Raw genomic sequence first — 25,719 nt, forward strand, 5'->3', positions numbered from 1 at the left:
ATTAGTTTTAGGGTTAGGTTTAAGCAAAGTGTTTTTGTGAGGTTAGGGTTATGGTAAGGATTTAGGCTTCATTATTAGGCTACATAAAATCGAGGATTGACTCAACATTTTTGAGAACCACTGCACTATACTACTGCACTGCATTCAAAGGACTGTTCATTTTTTGGTCTATTTGCTTACTTATTCAGTCCTTTAAATTCTCTGAGCAACATCTAAATTCCCCAGCTAAATTATTAGTATCTCTGAGAACACAAATGGAACCACAAAACATTCTAAAATATTGCAAAGAAAATACAATCTGCAAGTTCACATCACATTGCAATTAGACACATGGTGAGCTTGTAGATCTTCTATTAACGAACTATTTTCAAAAGTCTTCTAATTATTTATTTATACATTTTTTGCCTATATTGACATGCCCAACATTGGGATAACAGAGTTAAAGTGGTTACCTACTCTGAAAGAAAACCTGGAGACTGGGAAGTCATCCACTGTATGCTGGCAGGTGGCAGTCCTGAGACAGGCATGAAATGCAGCAAGCAGCATGGTCCAGTGGCGGAGCGTCCGGGTAGGCCAGGTAGGCGGCCGCCTACGGGCCCGGGACTCCGGGGGGCCCGGGCCGTCAGATCACATGGACCTTTATTTTATTAGAATTAGACGTACTTTACGTGCTCCGCCTTTCCGCCTCTCAGCAGCTTTCCCAGAGATTCACCAGCTTACATGGAACTGCAAATATATTCGAGGCAATTCACCCCAATACACTGTTGGAAGCTCACCCTAACCCTAAAACCAAAATAAAGTAAAAAAACGAACAGAATCCGCCCAAAACCCGCACATTTTCGCGCGTGCACAAGGGCTGTGCACACACGCACGCGGGGGGGCCTGATCAGTGTGCCGTGCCTACCGGCCCGGCTTTCAGTTGTTCCGCCACTGGCATGGTCCAAGTCTATCCCATGAATTTCAATAATTGGGTCATATCAGTACAGACAGTGCTTTCATCGCATGTTGCATGAACAAAAGGGCCACTTAGCAGCAAAGGTGAGTGGGAGCGTAACATTGTATGGTTATTATTTTCAGAGGACATTCTGACAGCTTTCTGGTTGGGTGAAGAGGTATTCTATCTTGATGAAAACAACAAACAACAGCCAGTGGAGTGGAACAATGGAAAAGAGTCGAAACAGATATGTTAGTACTGTACTTGACGAGTGATTAGATACTGAAGGGCATGGCAGGAATGCAGTGTCACAACTATAGTTCGATGTGAGGGCACCTATAACTTTGATCAGAGGTGAGCAAACTGACCACACTAAAGGCGGTTACACACTGGCGAATATGCAAATATACGCAAAATTCGCATGAAAAAAATCGCCCCGGTGTGTAAGGACCTTTACACTCCATTAATCCACCGTCTCAAAACGTGCAAGGAAGCTGGTGAATGGCATTTACAACATACTGTGCACCTTTACGCATTTGTGGCAACCCCAGATATTTCTTGTTACAAGCTCACAACATCTGAGCTTGTAGATCTGCTATTTAAAAAAATATATATTCTTTTACTTTTGGTAGGTTTAAGTACATTTTGATACCAATATTTTTGTACTTTTATTCAAGTAATTTTTTTATTCTGGACTTTTACTTGTAACAGAGTACTCCTACATTGCAGTATTGATACTTTTACTTAAGTAAAACATTTGAGTACTTTTTAGTTACACCACTGCTATCTGGTGTGTCCCAACCATAACATGTCAACTTCGTCAGTCCTTCTAATTAAAATAAACAGTGTAATTATATTAATAGAACCTAAGCAACTTTGACAAATAAATTGCCAACTCACTACGACTGTGCTGTGGAATGAAAAAAACATAATATTTTGTTAACTCCGTCAGAACTACGCCATCTTATGGAGTTGACATCTATAAACTAAAAAACTGAGGGAGGTTTGATTGATTGAATACTTTATTTAGAAGGTTGCAGAGAAAAAGCACATGGAAGGACAGTTTACAATACAAGGTCAACTAAAATGGAACATCCATTGGTCCAGGTTGGCCTATTACATGGTTTAATAGTCAACACTTTGATCTTTTAAAATATATTTTACTGGCATAATTGTAGAATATATATATAAAAAAAATAAAAAGAATAAAGGTTGCGTGCGTAATGATTTCTCAACATGTTGCATCAATAGTGTCATGCCAACACATGTTCTGGAACACAACAGTCTAGAAGTTGCGTCTGCACGTTTCATAAGGTTGATAGATTCATCTGGCCAAATGAATCAAAATATAAGCTACTCACTGGTATGGTCATATGGTGACATAATTATATGTCGGGATCGAGTGTGTCCGTGCATCTGTTATGCAACTTTGGGAAAGTTGAATAAGCTTTAGTGGTGATCATGTACAGTCTCCATCTCCTTATAAATAACTTAAATTTAAGTGGTAATGTTTGTTTACGGGTTGGGACCGTGCGCGCATTCCATAATTCCTGGCTTAACCTGCACGCTACGCGACCTGACGCTGAAATGGACAGCTGTTATTTCTGATGCTTCATCTTCAAATGCGTGTGCATTGGTCTTGATTTGTGATTAGACAACTTTGTGTATTCATTTAATGTTCAGATCTTATAATAATAATATTAATAATCATATACTAATAATGAATCATCATATATTTTATTAATAATCATTATAAAATAATAATAATCCTTAAAACCAACATTTTTTTTTTTATATGATAGTTTTGTCATATCGTCCACCCCTATGAATAGTTATATCAGCATGCCTATGTATGGGCAATTGGGCATACTGATGACATCAGGGATCTCCATATATGGGAATAAAAAAACAAGGACTGACAAATACAGAGATATCCTATATATGGCCATAAAAGGGAGAAGGACTGACAGACACACAGATCTCCATATATTGGCATATCAGTCACATCGGTGCTGGCACGTAGGTGTCGAACTCTAGAAGCGGACCCAACTTCTAGTACTGTACAGCAGAGTCCTGCAACGGGCCGGGTACCCGCGGATACCCGACGGGTACCCGCGGATACCCGACGGGTACCCGCGTTTGACGGGTGAAAACGGGTGAAAAATTTACTTTGATAAGATCACGGGTACGGGGACACATACGGGTATCATTTTATTGTGAAAATCAGAGAGCGCTGTTTCCGCCCAAACAACGTCACTTGTGTAACTTAACACAGCACAACGGCATGGAGCATGCTGGTCAGTTATCTTAACTCACAAAAACACATTGAACATCCTGTTAAACCTTCAAATTAAAACCATCTGAGATGACGTAAACAACGACACATGTATGCTGCGTAGATGCGCGTTCGCGCGCGTGTCTTAAGCTCGCTCCTCCTTCTTCACTTGATTTCTGTACAAACCTGACCACTGAATGTAGCGCTGTTGTTGAAGGCTGCTATCTTTTTCAGCACACTTTTCAGTAGGATTTACATTTTACACGGGTAAACGGGCGGACAACGGGTCGTTTATTTGACGGGCGGGGCGGGTTTGGTTCGTATTTTGAAATAATCACGGGTGACGGGTCGGTCCACGGATCTGAGTATTGACGGGCGGGGCGGGCGCGGGTTCTCAAAATTGGACCCGTGCAGGACTCTGCTGTACAGTCCCTTTCCTGTAGGCACAAATATAAAGGACACCTGCAACAGATAGAGGGCACTGTTGTTCAGTCATTTAAAGAGGTTATACAGTAGTTACTGTGTGATTACAGAACATGTGGCTTTTACAATCTAGCTTTGAAGGAAATTCTAGCTGAATATATTTCTACTGCATGGTAAACCGGCTGCATTTGGCTTCAATTGGCCCCCGTTCTAGACAGAGCACAAAAAGTGTCTTTCATTGAATAATATATGGTGTCAACTAATATATTTGGTCCTGATTTCATTATAAACTCTAAATATATGTGTTTTACTCTCATTAAGTACATAGTCAAATTCAAATCTGCAACATAATGTATAACTTTCAGAACACCACAGCATCTTTAAAATTGGGGTTAATCTTTGAAGAGTGTCTGTGGGTTTTCTCCATCCTTACCTGCAGTGAAGGGCATGGGCAGAGAAAGCCAGCAGCATATTACCAGGTACCAGGTTACCTCAAAGATTGAGATGAACGCGCAGATCAAATGGGAGAGAGCTGAGAAAGGTGGGAAATGGGGGGTTATAAGATTGTTATTCATTGTGTGTGTGTGTGTGTGTGTGTGTGTGTGTGTGTGTGTGTGTGTGTGTGTGTGTGTGTGTGTGTGTGTGTGTGTGTGTGTGTGTGTGTGTGTGTGTGTGTGTGTGTGTGTGTGTGTGTGTGTGTGTGTGTGTGTGCGTGCGTGTGCGTGCGTGTGTGTGAACACAGTAAAACAAATCCTCAGTGTCAATTTCACTCTGATAGTGTAGAAATGTTAGCTCAATCTCATTGTAACTAAGATATTCAATAGATATTCATAATGTTTTAATGCCAGATTGAAATACAATGTCCATGAACTTCCTAGCAAACTGCTAGCAACTTAGCATAGTGCTACTGAGGCAGCGCTGCTCTGCTCTGCCAAGTCTGTCTTATAATAAAGTGTTTTCCTTTGTTGCTCTTAAATGTTTTGTGAACTTGCTCTGTTGTTTTTGCATTGATGTTCTTGAATTTGCCTGTACAGCACTTTGGTTCAGCTTGCCTGTTTGTAAATGAGCTATATAAATAAAGCTTGATTTGATTTGATTTATAATGTGATTAGTTTTCATTTACGAATGGCTAGGTGTGCTGTCATGCTCATTGAAAAACCAACCAATCAGATTGCATGGTCGGAACTACCTGTATACCTGTATAATGATCCCCTTTATGACCCTCAAGGGTCCATTTGTACTGTCAGAGTTAAATTAACATTGATGCTGTGTGAAAACTCACTGGAAACAAGGAACGTAATCCCTGCAGTCAGAACATAATCCCTTCTTCCCTTGCAGGACTTGGAGTATTTAATGGACACGATGCCAGCGAAGATGCCAAGAAAACTTGTCGCGGACGACAGGATGAAGAGGACTGTGATGATTGGAGTAAAGCGAGTGTGTGTCCCAGCTGTAAAAAAGGGAGGTGAAGAACATTTAATATCAATACATTATAACATGAAAGATGGTATTGATTCAGTCTGTCTTATCTCAAGCAATGCCTCATTATTTAAAATATTCTAAAACTGATAGTCACATTCCTTGATTCCGATTGGCTGAATCCCGTGCTAAACTACTTGATACTACTGTATACACCCAGAGACATGACACTCAAGAGTTTCACACTGCCCTGAACCTTCAGAGCCTGAAAACAGACCGGTTTACTCCTGATTCACATCTCATGTTGCTCTCATTGGCCCTCATTTATCAACGGAGCGTATAAACCGGCGTATATTTTTCCATATATTCGGCCATACGCCAACGTCAAAGTCACATTTATCAACGAATCCTACACAGCCGATCCGAGCGTACATTTGGTCCCAACCTTGATAAATGTCACGGCTGAAACCGAGCGTCATTTAATAACACGCCCTTAAATATTCTGGAAACACCCCGATGTTACGACATGAAGAACCGAAAAGAAAGAGTTTCGCCGGCTCGCCTCGCCTCGCTGCCTGTCAAGTCACACACACACACGCACACGTACACGTACACGCACGCGCCTCTCTCTCTCTCTCTCTCTCTCTCTCTCTCTCTCTCTCTCTATCTCTCTCTATCTCTCTCTATCTCTCTCTCTCTCTCTCTCTCTCTCTCTCTCTCTCTCTCTCTCACACACACACACACACACACACACACACACACACACACACACACACACACACACACACACACGCCCAACTGTGTCTTTCATGTAATCCGTAGCGGTACAATCTTTGTCACGTAGGCTTGTAGCCTACATGAATGACATATTATGATACCAATCACATCGCCATGAATGGAATACGTTTGCATATTAATTTATTTACCCCATACCGAGCAGTGCGCGTTCGAGTTACACTGAAATAAAGCTGTCAGACTCGGGCAGGCTGCAGTGATTCCGTGCCGCCACGTTAATAAGAGATTGGAGCGTCGGGTTTATATCCTTAACCCAGCCAGGTTGTAGTCTTCATAATAACTCTCTATGACATAACTCCATACCATAGGACAAGCTACTGTAAGTTTGTACACCTCACTGTCCATGAAAAGATGTTCGGAAGTCCCGAAAATGCGCTCGCAGAAGCGCTCGTATATTTTGAAAGTAGCAGATCTACAAGCTCACAACGCGTCGCGATGCGACCCGTTGTGAGCTTGCAGATCTGCTATTTTAAAATAGCCAATGCAGCCAGATCTGCAAGCTTAACCGAATGACTGTTAAAACAGTTTGTTTAAATTACTTTATAAAATGTTATATTTTCACAGGGATTATTTATTAGTGTAGATATACATTTAGGAGTGGATTATGTGTCCAGATGCCTGTCAGACAGTCAGACAATGCTGCTCCGCAGGTCTACAATGGAATAAACGGGCGCAGCCAAAGTCAACAACTGCTCTCTACCAGACGTGAGATTTCAGCGTACGGTAGGATGAAGCCCACGTCAGGATATATTGATAAATGCCGAAAGGTGCGGTGATCTCGCCGTACGCCCATTATTTGGGCTGCACCGCGTTGATAAATGAGGGTGATTGTCCCATGATTTGGCCACAAAGAAACGTGTCACACCTTGACACTACCAGCAGGAGTGCTCATGTTCAGAGTATGGGTGAATGGTTAACCCATTTAGATAAGAGGCTGATTCTAAAAACGGCTTCTAAATCCTGACCTAAGTTTTCATTACATTACATTACATTACATTACATTACATTACATTACATTACATTACATTACATTACATTACATTACAGTCATTTAGCGACTTACAATAAGTGCATTCAACAAGAAAACTACTAATCACCAGAAGTCTTAAAGGGAAATTTCACCTCTGGAACAAGATCCATTCACTTAAAGTTAACACTATGTGTAGGGGGAAAGTGTATTCATATTTAACATAGGTGCCTTGTGACTGGGAAAAAAAGATCATTATCATTATTATCATTCTGTTTATTATTATCATGTTTCTCTGGAATGTGTTTGACTGCATTACTCCAACTACTAGCATGCTTTAGGCACCACCATTCTACAACTCCTCCTACAATTTCCACTCCCATATAGGAAGTCCTTCCTTTTGCGCACACAATAATAAACATCATTACACGTGTATCTAGGTATCAGTGTTGCCATGTCGGCTTACTATAAGCGATTTTGGGCTTCTTTTTGTGTAAAGCAGCTTGTAAAAGTTGCGTTTTTTTGGGCTTGTTTCTAAAGTTGCTTATTAGGCTTGCTTCCAATTTCTTTAATTATTATTTAAATCAGTGGTTCTCAAATATTTTCATGAAAATGTTTTGTGCCAGGGAGCATTTGTGTTGTTACAATGTTTCAGAAATATTCAAAATATTCCACATATTGCGAGAGTTTTCAAAAATAGCAGATCTACAAGTTCACAATGGCGTTGTGAGCTTGTAGATCTGCTCAAATAGCCAATGCATATAGGTTAGGTTTAAAGTGCTCATGTGGCCTAGTTGCTTCTTTTGGGCTTGTTTTCCTAGACCTGGTTGCTTATTTCTCTCACAAAATCTGGCAACACTGACTGAACACTTCATGATGTTCCGTTCCGACTTTGTATACATTTTTATCCACCTTTGGATCACAAAACACGACATGAAGCCATGTTCTTTCTTGGACCACGTGAATGCTGCCTCTTGTTGAACGAGTACACAGTTGGACCAGTACCGATTGCAAGTTTGCTATATCTACGGAAAGATGTAAACATATCCACGTTAATCCAGGCCCAGTTACCACCAGGCAAACTTCTGCCCGTTTGGTGAGGGAGGAAAACTTTGCCAACGTTGCTAACGCTACTAGCGTTGCCAACGGCAACGTCGAACAACAACAAAGCCAGGCTGCAACAAAGAACTTCCGGATCACCGGAGCTAGCGCAACCAGCGTTGCTACTGAAGCTAGCTACGTCGACAACACCAATGGCTCCCCACCAACTCAACTAGGCGAATCAACCCAAATGATCAACCGAAACACCCACGTTGTTTCCACCGCAGCCGTCGACGAGGACGCTTGCACCGACGTGCCACGGCGATCAACCGGGAGATGCAGCATAGACGAGGACGCGGAACCAAGGAGTCACCTAGCTGTTTTCCCCGAAGCAGAGGCCCTGATGCACCGTTTTCAACCTACGGTTCGTTCCACGTCCAGGGTCCTAGCAGAGGCCGTGCTGGGGCCCCCGCGACCCACCCCCCCCCCAACCCCCCAACCCCCCCAACCCCCACAGCCGGCTGCTTACGACGGAACAAGGGCTTTGATGGACGCTTACGCCTCAACACCCCCCTCCCCCCCCGATACTGCTCCTCAACGTTTTCTCTCAGTGGATAAACATCTCTCCATTGAACAAATGAACAAATCTTTTGGTGTAGGCTTGCACATGATCCACCTCAATGTGAATTCCCTTGTAGGAAACAAGCTAACACAAATCAGGCAGATGTTTTATGATGGTAAGGTTGACATTTTAACTTTCTCTGAAACTAAACTTGATCATACGATAATGGACTCTGAGATTGAAATTGAAAACTACAAACTCTTCAGAAATGATAGGAGCATTAATGGGAGAAATGGGGGTGGTGTATGCATGTATGTACATAATGACAATGACTGCATCCTTCGCGAAGACCTGAAGGATGCAGCCATTGAAGCTGTGTGGGTCGAGATCATTTTTAAACATGCCAAACCTGTGCTAGTCGGTACCATGTACAGACCTCCTAACCAGAGTGATTTCTATGAAAGACTTGAGGAGTGTTTAGCTAAGGTGGAATATGCGGAGACGATACTTCTTGGTGACTTTAACACAGACATGCTCCGTAACCGTAAGGAAGCGTCAGTGTATAAGTCATTCAAGGGGTTTTGTCATCGGCACTCATTCCACCAGCTGATCACTCAGCCCACAAGGCTGTGTGTTTCCATGCAAACTACCATAGATCTCATTCTAACAACGGACAAGGACAAAATCCTCAATAGTGTTTCTATCTGTGGCATATCTGATCATAACATGATCTTCTGCACCAGAAAGAAACGTAAACCTAAGACCGGTTACCACAAATCAGTCACGATCAGAGACCTCAAAAACTATAAGAGTGAGGACTTAGATCACAGGCTAGAGGAACAGGACTGGTCCGACGTACTATACAGCACACAGGTAGACGAATCTTGGCTTGGTTTCAAAACCAAATTCATTCAAATTTTGGACAGTGTGGCTCCCATGAAAACCATCAGGGTCAAAACCCGCTCGGTACCATGGATGAATTCGGACATCCTTACTGCCATGAAAGTCGGAAATAAAAAGTGTTCCGAGTTTCATAAAGGTAGGATCAAACTCGCCAAATGTTTTAACAAGGGTCTCGAATCCCACGTAGCTAAACTTGAAAAAGAAAAAAACAAGCTAAGAAACAAGGTTAATGGCATGCTCCTATTAGCAGAAAAAAGCTTCCTCGATGACAAAATTGAGGAAAATCAAAGCAAACCACGAGAGCTTTGGAAGCTATTCAACAACCTACTAGGCTGCAGCAAGAAATTGAAAACGAGGTTTACAAACATAAGTGTAGCGCTCACTTGTGCCACTAGTCGGTGAGTGACACTTCTAGTTGTAACTTATAGTACCCAAGGCACTGTAGTGTAATCTGGGCTAGTCTAGGTTTAGGTTAGGTTCGACTGCTGGAGCTGTGGGGAATACTTAAAAGTAAAACTCAGACACAAAGATGTTAACTGATTGCCGGCTATTTATATAGAAAAACCAATAAACATAAAACAAACAAACATACATACAGGGGAATACAAAATGGTTGGTACCAAACTGTGGCAATTGCTTGGCCACTTCACTTATCACAGTTCACTGTGTCTCTCTAATTTGGGTGCACCCTTCTAACTTGAACCTTCAGTCAATCAACATTAAATTCAAGATTCTGTTCCAGTTCAATCAAAATAACAATGAAAATAGGACAATTGCAAAATACAAATCCACCCTTTAAATAAGGTAATTATTCACTCAGTCACAGTTCCCAATTTGAGGAGGTAAGGTAGGGTAAGTGTCAGTATACGTGTTAAGGGATCAGAGTTCCAAGGATAAACCAGGAGGGTAGGTATCAGTATATGTGTCAAGAGTTCCAGGTGGGTTCCAATACCTAGGAGGTAAGTATCTGGGTTCCAAGTTCCAGGGGGATTGTGTGTGCGTGTGTGTGTGTGAGGGTGAGTGGAAGAATTGGGAGTACTGCAGCTGAGAGTGGGGGAGTCTGCAGAAGTAGGCCTACCACACAGTAGAGTGCAGTAGAACTGTCCAGTGATCGCTGTCAATCACTCTCTAGATCCTGGGTGGGTTAGCTCGCCATCTATTGGAACGGTCACTGGAAAAGATCCAATCCAACAAAAAACCTGACCTGTCATCAGACAGGGTCAGAGAAATCCAATCAGTATCATAGTATCTACTGTCTGTTTTCTATTCAGTTTTTAACCATGAAATAACATTACATGAACTTTTTTAAATGAAACAATAAATCAAATCTGTATGCAACACTCTGTGCATACTGTATGCAACACTGTGCATTTTTAAATCTTTGTACATACTTTTTAAACAACATATGTATTTCAAACAAAAACATCTTCACATGAATTCAACTCTTGTCAAATGCAGTGCAAAATGGATTACATACATTTAGTAATCAACACTTGAAAACAAACTCCATTTTAAACTATAACTTTAGAATGTGTTCACCATTAACTCAAATGCAAAAAACATCATCCCTTAAATTAAAAGAATGAACAGTCTCACCGATTCTGTGAAACAGGCTGGGCACAAACATGAAATGCAATGGCTGCCCCAGTGAATCCACAATTGGGTTCTAGAAGTCAAACAATACCACACATCAAAACCAAAGTAATTTGTACTTATTTGTTACTCTTCAAAGGAAATTATAACAACGGGTGAGTTACCTTGCTTCTCTGTGGTTTGCATATATTTATTTATATTCTTCTAGATCTCAACTTCTCCTCTCTGTGTTCTGTGCTGTCTGTTCTGTGCAACCAACCCGATCTCCAGAGATTACCGTAACATTGCACGGAACGAGTGCACTTCATTCCGTGGATAGCCGCCTCGGAACTCCCGAATTGCGTGCATATGGTACGGCGCTGCCTTTGTGACAAAACCATTTCGGAGGCGCGCAGTCACAGGCGAATTGTCACCCCGTGAAGGACCACCGAGGGAGCTAAGGCGACCGAGTTGCCGTCCTGAACGGTGTGACATTCGCCTGTGCCTACTCAGCGCCGTTTGAGTTATGTACCGATAGGCACAGAATCTTAAATTTTATTGTGCGGACTGCTCTGCTTCCGGGTTTTTCCGTGTTGCGACTGGTTACGCCCACCGTGGGACTCGCCGTACATATGCACGCAATTTGGGAGTTCCGAGGCGACTATCCACGGAATGAAGTGCACTCGTTCCGTGCAATGTTACGGTATTCTCTGGAGATCAGGCTGGTGCAACAGTGGCTTTTTTCTGGCTGTCTCCAACCTCAACAGCTGAACTGACTCTAGTTTGATTGGGGATTAGTTTGATTAGTGCAGGACTGCAGGTGTGTGTAACTACCTGCCTCTGAAGGTCAGTCTGACCTGATTGACTGCTAATTGGCCAGAACCACTTGTCACTCTAATATCTGCCACTCAGTGGTTAAGTTAGTTATGTGTAGTCCACTCCATATCATGTGTGTTACATAAGCCTCAAGGTGAATGACACTCTCACCACATCCAAACATGAAGTGAGTAAAATCCTCAACATATTCTTCACGACCATAACCTCAGATTTGGTTGAAAAACTACCCCCTCACTCTGGGTGCTATGGTGAAGAGTATGTTGACTCATTTTTACGAAAAACAGGGTGTACGCAAAGATGATTTTAAACTCTCCCCTGTGAAAACAGAAGAGGTGTTTAAAAAATTGAATGCTCTTCATCAACACAGAGCCACAGGCCTCGACAATTTCCCCACCAAATTTCTAAAAGACTCAGCCGCCTCCATTGCTCCAATCATTACCCACATAATAAACCTCTCCATCATACAGGGACGGGTCCCTAACGATTTCAAAAAAGCAAGGGTGACCCCTCTGTACAAAAAAGGAAACAAATTAGACCCTGGAAACTACCGCCCTATTTCTATTCTTAGCTCCATCTCGAAAGTCATGGAAAAAATAGTCTATGAACAGGTTGATAAGTATCTTGCCGAGAAAAATCTAATCTACAAATTCCAATCTGGTTTCAGAACAAACCAACCAATCAGATTGCATGGTCGGAACTACCTGTATACCTGTATAATGATCCCCTTTATGACCCTCAAGGGTCCATTTGTACTGTCAGAGTTAAATTAACATTGATGCTGTGTGAAAACTCACTGGAAACAAGGAACGTAATCCCTGCAGTCAGAACATAATCCCTTCTTCCCTTGCAGGACTTGGAGTATTTAATGGACACGATGCCAGCGAAGATGCCAAGAAAACTTGTCGCGGACGACAGGATGAAGAGGACTGTGATGATTGGAGTAAAGCGAGTGTGTGTCCCAGCTGTAAAAAAGGGAGGTGAAGAACATTTAATATCAATACATTATAACATGAAAGATGGTATTGATTCAGTCTGTCTTATCTCAAGCAATGCCTCATTATTTAAAATATTCTAAAACTGATAGTCACATTCCTTGATTCCGATTGGCTGAATCCCGTGCTAAACTACTTGATACTACTGTATACACCCAGAGACATGACACTCAAGAGTTTCACACTGCCCTGAACCTTCAGAGCCTGAAAACAGACCGGTTTACTCCTGATTCACATCTCATGTTGCTCTCATTGGCCCTCATTTATCAACGGAGCGTATAAACCGGCGTATATTTTTCCATATATTCGGCCATACGCCAACGTCAAAGTCACATTTATCAACGAATCCTACACAGCCGATCCGAGCGTACATTTGGTCCCAACCTTGATAAATGTCACGGCTGAAACCGAGCGTCATTTAATAACACGCCCTTAAATATTCTGGAAACACCCCGATGTTACGACATGAAGAACCGAAAAGAAAGAGTTTCGCCGGCTCGCCTCGCCTCGCTGCCTGTCAAGTCACACACACACACGCACACGTACACGCACGCGCCTCTCTCTCTCTCTCTCTCTCTCTCTCTCTCTCTCTCTCTCTATCTCTCTCTATCTCTCTCTATCTCTCTCTCTCTCTCTCTCTCTCTCTCTCTCTCTCTCTCTCACACACACACACACACACACACACACACACACACACACACACACACACACGCCCAACTGTGTCTTTCATGTAATCCGTAGCGGTACAATCTTTGTCACGTAGGCTTGTAGCCTACATGAATGACATATTATGATACCAATCACATCGCCATGAATGGAATACGTTTGCATATTAATTTATTTACCCCATACCGAGCAGTGCGCGTTCGAGTTACACTGAAATAAAGCTGTCAGACTCGGGCAGGCTGCAGTGATTCCGTGCCGCCACGTTAATAAGAGATTGGAGCGTCGGGTTTATATCCTTAACCCAGCCAGGTTGTAGTCTTCATAATAACTCTCTATGACATAACTCCATACCATAGGACAAGCTACTGTAAGTTTGTACACCTCACTGTCCATGAAAAGATGTTCGGAAGTCCCGAAAATGCGCTCGCAGAAGCGCTCGTATATTTTGAAAGTAGCAGATCTACAAGCTCACAACGCGTCGCGATGCGACCCGTTGTGAGCTTGCAGATCTGCTATTTTAAAATAGCCAATGCAGCCAGATCTGCAAGCTTAACCGAATGACTGTTAAAACAGTTTGTTTAAATTACTTTATAAAATGTTATATTTTCACAGGGATTATTTATTAGTGTAGATATACATTTAGGAGTGGATTATGTGTCCAGATGCCTGTCAGACAGTCAGACAATGCTGCTCCGCAGGTCTACAATGGAATAAACGGGCGCAGCCAAAGTCAACAACTGCTCTCTACCAGACGTGAGATTTCAGCGTACGGTAGGATGAAGCCCACGTCAGGATATATTGATAAATGCCGAAAGGTGCGGTGATCTCGCCGTACGCCCATTATTTGGGCTGCACCGCGTTGATAAATGAGGGTGATTGTCCCATGATTTGGCCACAAAGAAACGTGTCACACCTTGACACTACCAGCAGGAGTGCTCATGTTCAGAGTATGGGTGAATGGTTAACCCATTTAGATAAGAGGCTGATTCTAAAAACGGCTTCTAAATCCTGACCTAAGTTTTCATTACATTACATTACATTACATTACATTACATTACATTACATTACATTACATTACAGTCATTTAGCGACTTACAATAAGTGCATTCAACAAGAAAACTACTAATCACCAGAAGTCTTAAAGGGAAATTTCACCTCTGGAACAAGATCCATTCACTTAAAGTTAACACTATGTGTAGGGGGAAAGTGTATTCATATTTAACATAGGTGCCTTGTGACTGGGAAAAAAAGATCATTATCATTATTATCATTCTGTTTATTATTATCATGTTTCTCTGGAATGTGTTTGACTGCATTACTCCAACTACTAGCATGCTTTAGGCACCACCATTCTACAACTCCTCCTACAATTTCCACTCCCATATAGGAAGTCCTTCCTTTTGCGCACACAATAATAAACATCATTACACGTGTATCTAGGTATCAGTGTTGCCATGTCGGCTTACTATAAGCGATTTTGGGCTTCTTTTTGTGTAAAGCAGCTTGTAAAAGTTGCGTTTTTTTGGGCTTGTTTCTAAAGTTGCTTATTAGGCTTGCTTCCAATTTCTTTAATTATTATTTAAATCAGTGGTTCTCAAATATTTTCATGAAAATGTTTTGTGCCAGGGAGCATTTGTGTTGTTACAATGTTTCAGAAATATTCAAAATATTCCACATATTGCGAGAGTTTTCAAAAATAGCAGATCTACAAGTTCACAATGGCGTTGTGAGCTTGTAGATCTGCTCAAATAGCCAATGCATATAGGTTAGGTTTAAAGTGCTCATGTGGCCTAGTTGCTTCTTTTGGGCTTGTTTTCCTAGACCTGGTTGCTTATTTCTCTCACAAAATCTGGCAACACTGACTGAACACTTCATGATGTTCCGTTCCGACTTTGTATACATTTTTATCCACCTTTGGATCACAAAACACGACATGAAGCCATGTTCTTTCTTGGACCACGTGAATGCTGCCTCTTGTTGAACGAGTACACAGTTGGACCAGTACCGATTGCAAGTTTGCTATATCTACGGAAAGATGTAAACATATCCACGTTAATCCAGGCCCAGTTACCACCAGGCAAACTTCTGCCCGTTTGGTGAGGGAGGAAAACTTTGCCAACGTTGCTAACGCTACTAGCGTTGCCAACGGCAACGTCGAACAACAACAAAGCCAGGCTGCAACAAAGAACTTCCGGATCACCGGAGCTAGCGCAACCAGCGTTGCTACTGAAGCTAGCTACGTCGACAACACCAATGGCTCCCCACCAACTCAACTAGGCGAATCAACCCAAATGATCAACCGAAACACCCACGTTGTTTCCACCGCAGCCGTCGACGAGGACGCTTGCACCGACGTGCCACGGCGATCAACCGGGAGATGCAGCATAGACGAGGACGCGGAACCAAGGAGTCACCTAGCTGTTTTCCCCGAAGCAGAGGCCCTGATGCACCGTTTTCAACCTACGGTTCGTTCCACGTCCAGGGTCCTAGCAGAGGCCGTGCTGGGGCCCCCGCGACCCACCCCCCCCCCAACCCCCCAACCCCCCCAACCCCCACAGCCGGCTGCTTACGACGGAACAAGGGCTTTGATGGACGCTTACGCCTCAACACCCCCCTCCCCCCCCGATACTGCTCCTCAACGTTTTCTCTCAGTGGATAAACATCTCTCCATTGAACAAATGAACAAATCTTTTGGTGTAGGCTTGCACATGATCCACCTCAATGTGAATTCCCTTGTAGGAAACAAGCTAACACAAATCAGGCAGATGTTTTATGATGGTAAGGTTGACATTTTAACTTTCTCTGAAACTAAACTTGATCATACGATAATGGACTCTGAGATTGAAATTGAAAACTACAAACTCTTCAGAAATGATAGGAGCATTAATGGGAGAAATGGGGGTGGTGTATGCATGTATGTACATAATGACAATGACTGCATCCTTCGCGAAGACCTGAAGGATGCAGCCATTGAAGCTGTGTGGGTCGAGATCATTTTTAAACATGCCAAACCTGTGCTAGTCGGTACCATGTACAGACCTCCTAACCAGAGTGATTTCTATGAAAGACTTGAGGAGTGTTTAGCTAAGGTGGAATATGCGGAGACGATACTTCTTGGTGACTTTAACACAGACATGCTCCGTAACCGTAAGGAAGCGTCAGTGTATAAGTCATTCAAGGGGTTTTGTCATCGGCACTCATTCCACCAGCTGATCACTCAGCCCACAAGGCTGTGTGTTTCCATGCAAACTACCATAGATCTCATTCTAACAACGGACAAGGACAAAATCCTCAATAGTGTTTCTATCTGTGGCATATCTGATCATAACATGATCTTCTGCACCAGAAAGAAACGTAAACCTAAGACCGGTTACCACAAATCAGTCACGATCAGAGACCTCAAAAACTATAAGAGTGAGGACTTAGATCACAGGCTAGAGGAACAGGACTGGTCCGACGTACTATACAGCACACAGGTAGACGAATCTTGGCTTGGTTTCAAAACCAAATTCATTCAAATTTTGGACAGTGTGGCTCCCATGAAAACCATCAGGGTCAAAACCCGCTCGGTACCATGGATGAATTCGGACATCCTTACTGCCATGAAAGTCGGAAATAAAAAGTGTTCCGAGTTTCATAAAGGTAGGATCAAACTCGCCAAATGTTTTAACAAGGGTCTCGAATCCCACGTAGCTAAACTTGAAAAAGAAAAAAACAAGCTAAGAAACAAGGTTAATGGCATGCTCCTATTAGCAGAAAAAAGCTTCCTCGATGACAAAATTGAGGAAAATCAAAGCAAACCACGAGAGCTTTGGAAGCTATTCAACAACCTACTAGGCTGCAGCAAGAAATTGAAAACGAGGTTTACAAACATAAGTGTAGCGCTCACTTGTGCCACTAGTCGGTGAGTGACACTTCTAGTTGTAACTTATAGTACCCAAGGCACTGTAGTGTAATCTGGGCTAGTCTAGGTTTAGGTTAGGTTCGACTGCTGGAGCTGTGGGGAATACTTAAAAGTAAAACTCAGACACAAAGATGTTAACTGATTGCCGGCTATTTATATAGAAAAACCAATAAACATAAAACAAACAAACATACATACAGGGGAATACAAAATGGTTGGTACCAAACTGTGGCAATTGCTTGGCCACTTCACTTATCACAGTTCACTGTGTCTCTCTAATTTGGGTGCACCCTTCTAACTTGAACCTTCAGTCAATCAACATTAAATTCAAGATTCTGTTCCAGTTCAATCAAAATAACAATGAAAATAGGACAATTGCAAAATACAAATCCACCCTTTAAATAAGGTAATTATTCACTCAGTCACAGTTCCCAATTTGAGGAGGTAAGGTAGGGTAAGTGTCAGTATACGTGTTAAGGGATCAGAGTTCCAAGGATAAACCAGGAGGGTAGGTATCAGTATATGTGTCAAGAGTTCCAGGTGGGTTCCAATACCTAGGAGGTAAGTATCTGGGTTCCAAGTTCCAGGGGGATTGTGTGTGCGTGTGTGTGTGTGAGGGTGAGTGGAAGAATTGGGAGTACTGCAGCTGAGAGTGGGGGAGTCTGCAGAAGTAGGCCTACCACACAGTAGAGTGCAGTAGAACTGTCCAGTGATCGCTGTCAATCACTCTCTAGATCCTGGGTGGGTTAGCTCGCCATCTATTGGAACGGTCACTGGAAAAGATCCAATCCAACAAAAAACCTGACCTGTCATCAGACAGGGTCAGAGAAATCCAATCAGTATCATAGTATCTACTGTCTGTTTTCTATTCAGTTTTTAACCATGAAATAACATTACATGAACTTTTTTAAATGAAACAATAAATCAAATCTGTATGCAACACTCTGTGCATACTGTATGCAACACTGTGCATTTTTAAATCTTTGTACATACTTTTTAAACAACATATGTATTTCAAACAAAAACATCTTCACATGAATTCAACTCTTGTCAAATGCAGTGCAAAATGGATTACATACATTTAGTAATCAACACTTGAAAACAAACTCCATTTTAAACTATAACTTTAGAATGTGTTCACCATTAACTCAAATGCAAAAAACATCATCCCTTAAATTAAAAGAATGAACAGTCTCACCGATTCTGTGAAACAGGCTGGGCACAAACATGAAATGCAATGGCTGCCCCAGTGAATCCACAATTGGGTTCTAGAAGTCAAACAATACCACACATCAAAACCAAAGTAATTTGTACTTATTTGTTACTCTTCAAAGGAAATTATAACAACGGGTGAGTTACCTTGCTTCTCTGTGGTTTGCATATATTTATTTATATTCTTCTAGATCTCAACTTCTCCTCTCTGTGTTCTGTGCTGTCTGTTCTGTGCAACCAACCCGATCTCCAGAGATTACCGTAACATTGCACGGAACGAGTGCACTTCATTCCGTGGATAGCCGCCTCGGAACTCCCGAATTGCGTGCATATGGTACGGCGCTGCCTTTGTGACAAAACCATTTCGGAGGCGCGCAGTCACAGGCGAATTGTCACCCCGTGAAGGACCACCGAGGGAGCTAAGGCGACCGAGTTGCCGTCCTGAACGGTGTGACATTCGCCTGTGCCTACTCAGCGCCGTTTGAGTTATGTACCGATAGGCACAGAATCTTAAATTTTATTGTGCGGACTGCTCTGCTTCCGGGTTTTTCCGTGTTGCGACTGGTTACGCCCACCGTGGGACTCGCCGTACATATGCACGCAATTTGGGAGTTCCGAGGCGACTATCCACGGAATGAAGTGCACTCGTTCCGTGCAATGTTACGGTATTCTCTGGAGATCAGGCTGGTGCAACAGTGGCTTTTTTCTGGCTGTCTCCAACCTCAACAGCTGAACTGACTCTAGTTTGATTGGGGATTAGTTTGATTAGTGCAGGACTGCAGGTGTGTGTAACTACCTGCCTCTGAAGGTCAGTCTGACCTGATTGACTGCTAATTGGCCAGAACCACTTGTCACTCTAATATCTGCCACTCAGTGGTTAAGTTAGTTATGTGTAGTCCACTCCATATCATGTGTGTTACATAAGCCTCAAGGTGAATGACACTCTCACCACATCCAAACATGAAGTGAGTAAAATCCTCAACATATTCTTCACGACCATAACCTCAGATTTGGTTGAAAAACTACCCCCTCACTCTGGGTGCTATGGTGAAGAGTATGTTGACTCATTTTTACGAAAAACAGGGTGTACGCAAAGATGATTTTAAACTCTCCCCTGTGAAAACAGAAGAGGTGTTTAAAAAATTGAATGCTCTTCATCAACACAGAGCCACAGGCCTCGACAATTTCCCCACCAAATTTCTAAAAGACTCAGCCGCCTCCATTGCTCCAATCATTACCCACATAATAAACCTCTCCATCATACAGGGACGGGTCCCTAACGATTTCAAAAAAGCAAGGGTGACCCCTCTGTACAAAAAAGGAAACAAATTAGACCCTGGAAACTACCGCCCTATTTCTATTCTTAGCTCCATCTCGAAAGTCATGGAAAAAATAGTCTATGAACAGGTTGATAAGTATCTTGCCGAGAAAAATCTAATCTACAAATTCCAATCTGGTTTCAGAACAAACCACTCCACTGACACATGCCTTCTCTATTTGAACGACTCTATCAAACAAGATGTCGACAAGGGCAAATATTGCGGCATGGTCATGCTGGACCTCCAGAAGGCCTTTGACACCGTTAATCACCCAATTATGATCAATAAGCTCAAAGCAATAGGTTTTGATGATACGTCAGTGAACTGGATGAGATCCTACCTGGAAGGGAGGGAGCAAGTGGTGGAAGTAAACGGCACCCAGTCCCCCCCCCCCCCCTGTGACTTGTGGTGTTCCTCAAGGAAGTATACTAGGACCTTTACTGTTCCTGATATATGTGAATGATATGTCATCAGCCTGCGACTGCAAACTGTTCCTGTTCGCAGATGACTCTGCCCTGCTAGTCTCGGACAGGGACAGGCTGCTCAACAAGATCTGTATCTGGCTCTCTGACAACAAACTTTCATTACACCTGGGTAAAACTGAATCCATCTTCTTTGGGTCCAGTCCTAACCTTAGCAAGGCAGAGAGTTTCACGATCAAAGTGGGTGATGATGTCATCAAAAGAAAGGATGAAATTACCTACCTGGGCTCCATCTTGGAGGCAAACCTCTCTGGTAACAAAAACGCAGAAAAAGTGATCAAAAATGTCAACCAAACAACACGCTATTTGTGGAGGATTGATCGCCTAGTCAGTAAGAATACTCTGAAGATTCTTGCAGGGGCCCTCATTCAAGGACATTATGATTATGCATGCACTTCATGGTATCACAACACCTCCAAGGCCTTAAAAACAAGGCTCCAAACATCCCAAAACAAACTTGTAAGGCTACTTCTTGGCCTCAATCACAAAACCCATCTAACCCCTGCTCATTTTGCTAGGATTGGATGGCTTAGGGTTGAGGACAGAGTACAGCAACTTGCTATGGGCCTGGTCTTCAAGATACACCACAACATTGGGATCCCCCTGTATTTGTCAAAATACTTCCAAAATGTTAATGAAGTCCATGATCATAACACCAGAGGCAGCTCCACAAATCATGTTCAACCCAGATTTGGCTCAACTAAGGGAATGAACTCGTTCTCATGCTATTCATCAAAAATGTGGAATGCCCTACCAAAAGGAGTAAAGGAGTGTAAAACCCTACTCACTTTCAAAACTGCCCTAAAGATACACCTTCAGGAGGCTGCAATTCGAAAATGGCCCCTGTCTAAGTCTTAACCTACCCCCCTCTTTCATTTTCCTCTTTTGTATATATATATTTTCTCTCTTCATACCAGTAACCTGAAAGCTGATTGTATGACATTCTGTATAGTAGTGTGTATATCTGTCTCTTATATGTCATCATGATTTGTGTGCATGGGGTTCTCATCTTAAACAAGCTGTGTGCTTAACTGAGTCTTCCAGTTTAGTAGACCTTGTATTGTGAATTTTGTACTTCCATGTACTGTGATTCTCATGTCTTACTAAATAAAAAGTACATCAAACAGTCCTATCATCACCGTGTCTTGCAGTGGCACTGCTGCGCCAACAAGGTTAAACTATTCAGTCTTTGCTGCTGTTGTATTGTGTTCTGTATTGATTGTATCTTTTAGCAAACTAAATATATCATGTAAAAAATTGCATAGTAGCACTAAACGTGTGTGTGTGTGTGTGTGTGTGTGTGTGTGTGTGTGTGTGTGTGTGTGTGTGTGTGTGTGTGTGTGTGTGTGGGTGTGTGTGTGTGTGTGTGTGTGTGTGTGTGTGTGTGGGTGTGTGTGTGTGTGTGTGTGTGTGTGTGTGTGTGTGTGTGTGCGTGCGTGCGTGTGTGTGTGTGTGTGTGTGTGTGTGTGTGTGTGTGTGTGTGTGTGTGTGGGTGTGCACATGTGCATTCTCATAATTTTTTCAACTTTCCTTTGATTGATTGATTGAATATTTTATTAGGCAAAAAAATGTAAACATCACAATTACATTTATAATACTTTGTCTAAAAGGTCCGTCCAAAAAAGTCCTTGCGGTCTTGTTTCGATTGGGGTCTTTGGTTTCCTTTGGGGTCCTTCCCACCGTGAAGATAGTCCGCTGCTGGTGACGTCCATCTACTTGGGAGTCGGGACATCCATGGATATGCGGCATAGTCAACAATATATATCGCTATCGTATCGTTATCGCGGTATGAACTTGCACAATCTCAGTATCGCAAAAGGCAACGATATCGGTGATATAAACCCCCCCGCTCGCACACTGCTAAAGCGAGCGACATCCCTTTATTTTAGCCAGTAAATAAACCAGGGGTGGTTCCATCTCTTTCATGCGCCTGTTGGTGTGTGTGTGTGTGTGTGTGTGTGTGTGTGTGTGTGTGTGTGTGTGAAACTGAAACTCTCCGTTTCTCTGCATGTGTGTCACGTTGTTTTCCAGCTCAACTCTGGCACGGGACGAGTGTGTGTGTGTGTGTGTGTGTGCGTGCGTGCTGTGTTTGTGTGACGAGCATACATGCGTGTGTCAGACTGCTCCTATTAGTCAGGTCTGTTAACTAAAAAATGTGAAACATTTTTCCAACATGCTCTCCATCACCATAAGTTTCATTTTGGAAGGGTAGCCACGTTATCAAGATGGCAGAAGGTGGCCATCTTGGATTTCAAAGATGGCCACCATGTAATATCTATAAGTGCCAATATCTCGGCTTCCAAGCCACTTAGAAGGTCAATTTTGGTGTCAAAATATATGTTTTTGGGGCCAAGGAATTTAATAAAGCTATTTAGAATATCAGCAAGTGACTATTTCTGCCAATATTTGAACATTTGGTTAATTCTGGCAATTAGTCAGGTCGCTTAGGTCCAGATTTGAGAAGGATGTGGACACGGTGGAGAAAAGCACCACATTTTTTCCACATGCACCATGTCTTTCCACATCACCATAACTTTCACATGTCCATGTCCACATCCAATGTCCATCCCCTCCTTCTGGACTGGGTGTCGGCTGCTGGGCCAGTTCAGAAGAGGCCCAGATCCCAGCCTGGTAGGCTCTTCTAATCTTGAGTTGGTGGAAAGTGTTTCAAACTTCCATCATTTTGTTCTTCTGGCTGAAGCACTCTTTAGGTAAGTAAGTAGGGCTTATTGTCAGTACCAGCTGAGAACATGGGAGTCTATCCCTGTTACAATGCACTAGACCCCTCAGAGATGGATTGCTGAGGTAGAGTGCCACACCTACCATCAGCTCCCAGTACGTGTCGCACCCAGGCCGTGCTAATCATATGTTGAGTTGATGGTGCTGGGATCGAACCCATGACCTTGTGGTCAAAAGGCGAGAGCTCTACTGACATTGACAGATTCCAAATCACTTGTTTTATCATAGATTATGACTGTGAAGCGCTCAAGAAGTTGAAAGTATTGGTTATCTTTGGTCACAAAAGTGTATAGATTTGCTGCCATGCAGTTTAAGGCCTGGGTGACGACAGGGTAGGAATTCCAAGCCAATCATACTGGCTTCTTCCATTTCCTCCAGAATGCTGATGTGTCACAGCCTGTGTAAATGTGGAAGACGGGAAGTGCTGTGGACTTTGCCCAGAGCATGGCAGATGGTGTTTATATGAGGATGATGAGGATAACGACAACATCTGTATCTATAGTGAGTACCAAGCAGGTAGAACAGGTGAATTTGTATCCTGGTGTCGGCTTCTTCATGGTTACATGGCAGCATGGAGTGGCTAGTGTCTGTGCTGACCACTGTGATGCCAGATGTAATGAAGACCAGCTTGCCCTCTGGCCAGGAAGTTAATGAAAACTTCCCTGAGAATAAAGTCCCAGCCTTTCACACACTGCTGCTGAAACACTCATACACGCATTTATTACATCCCGCCTCGACTACTGCAACAGTCTACTCTATGGCATCACCACCAAGGTCCTCAATAAACTTCAGTATGTACAAAATTCCGCCGCCCGCCTGCTCACCAGGACCCGATCCAGAGACCACATCACTCCTGTCCTCCGTGACCTTCATTGGCTCCCAGTCAAACATCGAATTGACTTCAAGATACTCATCACCACCTACAAAGCCCTCAACAACCAGGCCCCCCACTACATCTCTGTACTCATCAAACGCCATGCCCCCTCCCGCTCCCTCAGGTCGGGTGATGACAACATCCTGGACACCCTCTGGACAAATAAACGAACCTGGGGTGACAGGGCCTTCTCTGCGGCTGCCCCCAAACTGTGGAACTCACTCCCAGCTCACATCAGAGCTGCTCCCACCCTCACCATGTTTAAAACCACACTCAAAACTCACCTTTTCAGAATCGCATTCCCTACATAAAACCCCAACCCCTGCCCCTCCTTTTTATTGTACTTTTCTTTTATAGTTTTAATCCTTTTTAACTAGTCGATTCTAATAGTTGTTATTTTTCTGCTCTGTAAAGCGACTTTGAGTATTTAGAAAAGCGCTATATAAATTGTATGTATTATTATTATTATTATAAAGTAAAGAGCTCCTGTTGTTCATAGGGTCACGCAAGAAATCGGGCCAACTGACTTATTTCCCAGCCGTAGTTTCCAGAGGGAGGACATGGATGGTTTTCATGCTTGAAGAAGGTGCTCATGTCCCCCTCTCTGTGTTGCATGCCTATATATTATCAGGAAAAGAGTGCCACCACATCATCCTTCAACATTGAGCTCTGCCCTGCCTGCTTGGTCTTGGGTGTTGAGCATCTGAAGAGAAGCAGTGAGTTCTATTTGATGGGCTCATGAATGGACTGTCTGCAGTCCCTGATCACTGTCTTAAGGTACTTGTTGTACTGATCTCTGTCCATTGATTCCACAGTGCAGACTGTGTTAACCATTGACTGGTCAATCACATTTCATGCTTGTGGGTATCGTCTAGGAACAGATTGCCCATCCAGCTGATGGTGTGTACCAGCACTAGTACTTACTCTTTGAATGTCGTGCTTGTTCGGGACCTGCGATCATCCAATTCTTGAATGCTGAGGGATTCTTGGTGAGCTCCACTGCACCTCCAGAACCCTTCATCAGATTAGTATTCTGCTGCAGCCTTTCACAGTCTCCACGTATGCTACTCTGTCAACGTTCTGCAGTAGTTACATGCAGACTGCTGGAGCAAACCAAAGTCAGGCAACACTTGCTTCCTGATGTAAATAATTTGAAAATAAATAGGAAATAACAAGAGTCAGATCTGTCAAGTTCAATAAAAACCATACCAATATGGTGTGCATAATCTAGCCGAGGCATACAAAGTTGTGTAGATATATTACCAGACTGAACCAAATGTTCAAATTGTGGCAGAAATAGTCACTTGTTGATTTTCTAAATAGCATTATTGAATTCCTTGACCCCAAAAACACATATTTCGACACCAAGATTGACCTTCTAAGTGGCATGGAAGCCGAGATATTGGCACTTATAGATATTAAATGGTGGCCATCTTTGAAGTCCAAGATGGCCTACGATTTTCTAAAATCTGGTCCTAAGCAACCCGACTATATACCTGCTGCTTCATAGCGCTAGAGGAGCTGCACTAACCTTTCATTGAAAATGAATTACCATACTACGCGTTGTCTGAAATGTCCTTAATGTAGCAAGCTGCCTAAAGCCTTCTGTATGAAAAGCTTGACTGTTTATGTCCATTTGTCGGATTGACGTTTGTTTTATTGAACTTTGAATGTCCGTCAAGCATAGAGTTAAAAATAACCATCAAGTCAAACGAGAGTAAAAACTTGACTTCCGGACGGTCGGCCTTCAAAATAAGAGTGTCTGTCGTATACGTTTTACTATCGGTCAGAGACATTTAAAAT

At 42.8% G+C, this 25,719-nt stretch overlaps 1 protein-coding gene across 4 annotated transcripts in view; it reads right to left on the reverse strand.

Annotated features, from left to right (window-relative positions):
• Positions 1-1,960: 1,960 nt before the first annotated feature.
• The window catches only part of LOC308094704 (uncharacterized protein), a 94,163-nt gene continuing 70,404 nt past the window's right edge, over positions 1,961-25,719 (reverse strand). For all 4 annotated transcript variants that reach the window (XM_080441510.1, XM_080441509.1, XM_080441508.1 and 1 more), the window contains exons 15-18: positions 12,523-12,690; positions 4,915-5,082; positions 4,066-4,164; positions 1,961-3,671 (exon numbers count right to left, since the gene is read on the reverse strand). In XM_080441510.1, coding sequence (XP_080297636.1) covers positions 3,604-3,671; positions 4,066-4,164; positions 4,915-5,082; positions 12,523-12,690 — 503 coding nt within the window. In that variant the 3' untranslated portion in view covers positions 1,961-3,603. The remainder of the gene's footprint in view (positions 3,672-4,065; positions 4,165-4,914; positions 5,083-12,522; positions 12,691-25,719) is intronic.

The sequence above is a fragment of the Gymnoscopelus braueri genome (genome assembly GCF_963280865.1).
Source record: "Gymnoscopelus braueri genome assembly, chromosome: 11".
Classification (NCBI taxonomy): domain Eukaryota; kingdom Metazoa; phylum Chordata; class Actinopteri; order Myctophiformes; family Myctophidae; genus Gymnoscopelus; species Gymnoscopelus braueri.